Genomic DNA, 5433 nt, shown 5'->3' on the forward strand with positions numbered 1-5433 from the left:
TACGAAAATGGAGTGGAGGGGTTCAATATCATGTTAAATTCTATCTTAAAATCAACTGGCATAGTAGACTAGTTCAACCACTATATGAATTGGACCAAAGAATTGAAACCAGCATGTGAGACTTTCTTCCAACATAAACAAATCATAATATGTCAAGTGGAAATGAAAGAGATTACATTTGGAACCTGGAACATTACAAGATCCAACTATACTACATTGATCTAATAATGTAAGGTTCTATTGAATCCTTAGATAGACAAAAAAGTCAAAGTGTTCGATTCTTGTGAGCAACACTTGTTGGGAGAATCAATTATGTACTCCAAAAGGAAATTAGTTCATTACCTATAAGATAAGGGAAATTGCAAGTTCGTGAGAATGGAAAAGGGGTGTTTTTATCATCATTATCCAGGCATGACATGATAAGGTAATGCAACATTAGACATACATGCTATATCCATTGGGGTGCCAACAACTACCATAACAACAATTACAGGAAATTAATTGTTCTTGAATGAAGATCATCAATTGAATCATGATGTTAATATATAGGAATTCAAAAATATAAACCTACCTACTGAATAAAACAAGGAATTTCATTTCATTAGTGAGAAATAGTGCATGCACTCTTATATACTATTTAATGTTGCTTCCGGGATAACGAGCTTCAAGAAACGAATTTGTTTGTATCACAAGCAAAAGGCCAGAATTAGTTATGGAGATTGAACATTAAGTTCCTTAGATTTATTCTCGTCAGAAGATGGCCGATTCTCTGAGTCAGATTGTCGGATCTCTTCGATCATTCTCACTATTTCCTCCATGCTAGGCCTCATATCAGGAACCTTTGCCACACATGCCATGCCAATTTGCAACATTTGCACCATTTCTTCTTCAATATTTTGGTACCTCATTAGCTCGACATCAAAAACCTCGGCTGTCCACTCTTCCCTAACAACAGACTGGACCCACCTAGGGAGATCAACCATGTCATCACGTCTCGGAGATTGCTGTGGCGCTTTCCCAGTGAGCATTTCCAGAATAAGGACACCAAAACTGTAGACATCTGACTTATGAGTGTGCTTACGGGTTTCAATCACCTCCGGAGCACGATAACCTGCAGCTCGTGAAGGGGTTGCATGAACATTCATAAGTGGTGTCAGGCCAAAATCAGAAATGCAGCCATCATTATCTTGGTTGAGGAGGACATTTGAGGCTTTGATATTTCCATGTGTGAATTTTGGACCACCAGCAGAATGTAAGTGAGCAATTCCTCTGGCAATTCCAATAGAAATTTTCACTCGAGACTCCCAATCTAGCAGAGTTCTTTCACCAGCCCGACTACCTGTCATCAAAGTCGGACCTAATTTAAGGGAAAGTTAAGTGATGTAGCTAATTCAGTTATATCTTACAACAAGGTCCATTTACAGATACAGGTAGAAAATCGGATTATCTAGAAGGACTTCAAAGTTCAAACTTTAGACTAATCCAATATAACAAATTATAACAAATTTCATCTGCTTCTAACAGATCATATTTCTAATGCTTCCATTGCATAAAAGATGCAATACAAGTAGCAAATAATATATAGGGCGGAATATGAGAGACTATACCCAGGAATGTATGTGCAGTTTTTGGTGACAAGCAACAATAACTAGTTGCTAACCATGTAGCACAATTTACTAGCTTTAATACGTATATATTTTATTTCTGAGGTCATCATCTCTCATAAAAGCACATGAGATACACACAATGGAAAAAAACATTATAATTGAGGGGCCTAATGCAATGGAGAGAACAACTAGGAGGTAAAGTGGTCATAGTGAAGTAATGGCTCCATTTTTCAACTTTTCAGTCCACACAAGATAATAAAATTTAATGGAGATGTCCGACATTTTATGCCCTTGATAATTATTTCTCACGTGTATTACCAATAGTAGGTCCTGTCCTTCAAATCAATTACCATGAAGTCCAATATGATTCAGACTTAACATATTTGCTCGGCCCAAAAAAATATATAAGCTCAAACAAGGAATAATAGAAAACAAGAAGTTTAATTGTATAAGCCAATTGAAATTAGTAAAAACTGAAATGCATACCATGCAAGAGTGTTGATAGATTTCCATTTGGAATATAGTCAGATACCAAAAGCTTCTCATCCTTTGAATAATAATAAGCACGAAGTGGCAAAACATTTGGATGCTGTCCAACCCTTCCTATAATCTCCATCTGTTGTTCAAAGTCCCTTTTGCTCACCACAACTTCTTTCAACCTTTTCACTACAACTGTTGTTGACTCTTCTAATACAGCCTTGTATGCAGTACCATAACTACCCTTTCCGAGAACTTCAGCAGAAGCCCTAAGCAAATCCTCAAGATCAAAATTATAAGAGCAGCCCTCAAAGAAAACCAACTTGTTTTTCTCGGTGTCTTGCACTCCACTTCCAAACTCTTCTTTTGGCTTCTCACTCCTCCCTCCACTTGGACCCTTCCCTTTATCTGCGCTGGAGCTTCCATCAGCTTTTTTCTTTAAACAGCAAAGAAGAATAACAAGAGCCACAAAAAATAACAGTGCAGCTCCTCCGACCGCAATTGCAATGATAGCAGCCTTACTCAGTTTATTTTTGGATCTTTGTTTTGCAGGTGGTGATGGTGCAGTTGGAGTAAACGTGGGAGGAGAAGGTGTTTGGGGTACTAGAGAGCATGACTTTAATGGCAATCCACATAAGAGAGAGTTCCCTTCAAATGAAGAGTTCGGAAAAATCTGAAGAGCTTCAGGGATAGAGCCATTCAAATGGTTGTTGCTTAAATTCAAGTGTCTGAGTTTAGTGACATTGAGATTAGGTATCTGTCCTGATAGGGAGTTGGTTTGGAGGTTCAGTCTAGTTAGTTGTGTCAAATTCTGTAATGTCTTCGGAATGCTACCAGTGAAGGAATTGTAAGACAAATCGAGTACAACGAGTTGGGATGGCAATGAGGATGGTATATCACCAGAAAGGTTATTACGCTGAAGATAGAGATATTGGAGAGAATGAAGAGAAGTAATATCAGTAGGCAGAGTTCCACTGAGTAGGTTGGAGCGAAGACTGATGTTTTTTAGTGCATCAAGTTTTCCGAGTGTATTGGCGGGTATGGTGCCCACTAGTCCAATTCCAGGGAGCCGGACAGAAACAACACGATTTCCATCTGGATCACAAGTGATGCCTTCCCAAGAAGTACAGATTGAGGTAGCTGGATTCCACTTAAGGTTTCGATGATGGGGGACAGCAGCAGCAAAATCAAGAAGGGCTTGCTTATCCGAACCATGATCAGCTATAACCAGAGGAAAAAGAATAACAATAATAAAAAGGAAATGATGCATTTCAGGGCAATATAACTTCATGGCGTGTGCTTTTGCTGGAAGGTATAAGATATTGAGAAATGAAGTCGAGGTAACCTCTGCCATCGCTCATCATTTCCTGGTTTAGTACCAAATAAATCAAAGTGAGGACACAGTAGCATGAAGAAAGAAGCACTATATAACAAAGCTAGGTTGTAGAATTATAGTGACAACATTTAAGAGAAAAAAAAGAATAATTCCAGTTCTTCAAGATCAGCATTTAAATCAACCGAGAACCATGTAGGCAATTAACATTTTCATTATCGCTGGAGAGATAATAGAGGAATACACTTTCTGTGACTAAAAGCATATATACAAACTTAATGAAGTTCTATTTTTACAGCTTAAAAAAGATATCCTAGACTAACAAAACATTAAATACAATTTTTTAAATAGTTTAAGCATGCCTCATAAAGCTTCAGCTTTGTAAAGTGACAACACAACAATAGTAACCTTCCCCTGTTTAGAATAACTAAGAATATAAGTAATAAAATGAAAACAAAAGTTCCATGAAATTGAACAAAAACAATTGCATCTCTTGAAACTTTTGAATAACTAGAGATGGAAAGCTATCAAATGACAACTATACCAACAAGGCGATTACTCCAATTATACTTGGAACATTTACTTGAAGCATGCCCAGACACTTTGTGCATGAGGAAGGGAACAATTTATCAAATGGCCAATCCTCTACTATATATGCAGGCATAAGATACTAGACAACTAGCAGAAAGATTAACATTTTCTATGGAAATAAACTTTTCTATAAAAAATCAAAGCACAAAGCCAGCAGCCAAAGGAAGAAGGAAAAAAGTTCCAAAATTTGGCTAAAGTGTAAAGCAAAAGAACTCGAGAAAAATATTAGCTTTCTTGTAATTTCATAAACTTAAGACTAATATTGGTAAGTTGAACTAATATTTCTGCAGTTTATTCTCAGAAATAGATAGTTTTCTAGCCAACCACTAACCATGGTAACATTTCCTCCTGACTTTTAATGTAACCATTAATCAAAGTAAGTTTCCTTGTTCCACATGAACTTCTACATTGAATAGAATGAGTGAGTCAAGAACCTAAATTTTCTTCAAACTCCTACTAAATTAATGGATTAGGAAGGAAATTAAGAGACTAAAAACAGTTTGAGTTGTTCAACAACTAAACTTTTTTATCAAAAGCACAAGTAAAAATAAATCATCTTTCTTCACATGTACCTTCAGATCCTAAACAAAAAGTAAAACCCAAGTGTTCCAAACATTGACAATTAACACCTCACATAAAAAAACAGCATCAGAAAGACACTAAAAAAATCCTTTTTGAAGCATACCCTTGGAATTTAGAAACCAAACCACAATGTGCAACACATTTTGGAGTTCCAAACTAAGAATTAAGCATTCATTAACATTACTTAAATAACCCAGATCTGCAAGCTAAATTATGAGTACCAATTAATAAGCTCACATGAAAAGACAAGATTTTTAATTGAGACCTGAAAGGAAGCTGCAAAGTAGAATAAGAATTCATGGGAACCCCAGAAGCAATATATGTTACTATAATCAGAGCTGTAACCACAAATCAAGATGCTTTATTGTGAAGAAGCTATTGAAGTTGCAGCCTTTATGGGATGCTTCAGATTCTCAAGTAGTATCAGAAACTGGGTTGGTTCAGATTCTCAAGTAGCTATTGAAGTTGCATGGAATTGAAGAAGAGCATTTTGAAATGAAGTTCTGAACTTCTGATAGTAGTAGCTACTAGGTACAAGAACTGAAGACACGTGCTTCATAAGTAATTCAAAATTAAAGAATTTAAAAAAAGTCTAAGATGTAGAAAAGTGAATTCTTTTCTTTTTGGCCAAAGTTGTAGATAAAATAAAGTAATAAAAATAATAAAGTAAGAGGAAACAAAAAGGAAAAGGAAATTAAAGAATAGAGTGGACAGCAAGGCACACTACCTTTTTGTTCAGAAGATAGAGTTGTCTCATTTTTTTTATTATTTGTTGCTAACCATGGATGAAAACATGTGATATTGATTAAAAAAATTAAACTTTTATTATTATTATTATTGTTT

The 5433-nt window shown here is 35.8% G+C and overlaps 1 protein-coding gene across 2 annotated transcripts; it reads right to left on the reverse strand.

The window, feature by feature from the left end:
* Window positions 502–5157, reverse strand: LOC109339383 (probable inactive receptor kinase At5g58300). 2 transcript variants are annotated; one of them, XM_019576817.1, is made up of 4 exons: window positions 4927–5157; window positions 4856–4896; window positions 2094–3451; window positions 502–1339 (listed from the first exon to the last, which is right to left on the reverse strand). In XM_019576817.1, the coding sequence occupies exons 3-4, from the start codon at window positions 3436–3438 to the stop codon at window positions 711–713; spliced, it is 1974 nt and encodes a 657-aa protein (XP_019432362.1). In that variant the 5' UTR covers window positions 3439–3451; window positions 4856–4896; window positions 4927–5157; the 3' UTR covers window positions 502–710. The 2 variants fall into 2 exon arrangements, with proteins under 2 accessions (XP_019432362.1, XP_019432367.1); XM_019576822.1 differs by lacking the exons at window positions 4856–4896; window positions 4927–5157 and having other exon boundaries at window positions 2094–4837.

This window comes from Lupinus angustifolius, chromosome LG02 (genome assembly GCF_001865875.1).
Source record: "Lupinus angustifolius cultivar Tanjil chromosome LG02, LupAngTanjil_v1.0, whole genome shotgun sequence".
Taxonomy (NCBI): Eukaryota; Viridiplantae; Streptophyta; class Magnoliopsida; order Fabales; family Fabaceae; genus Lupinus; species Lupinus angustifolius.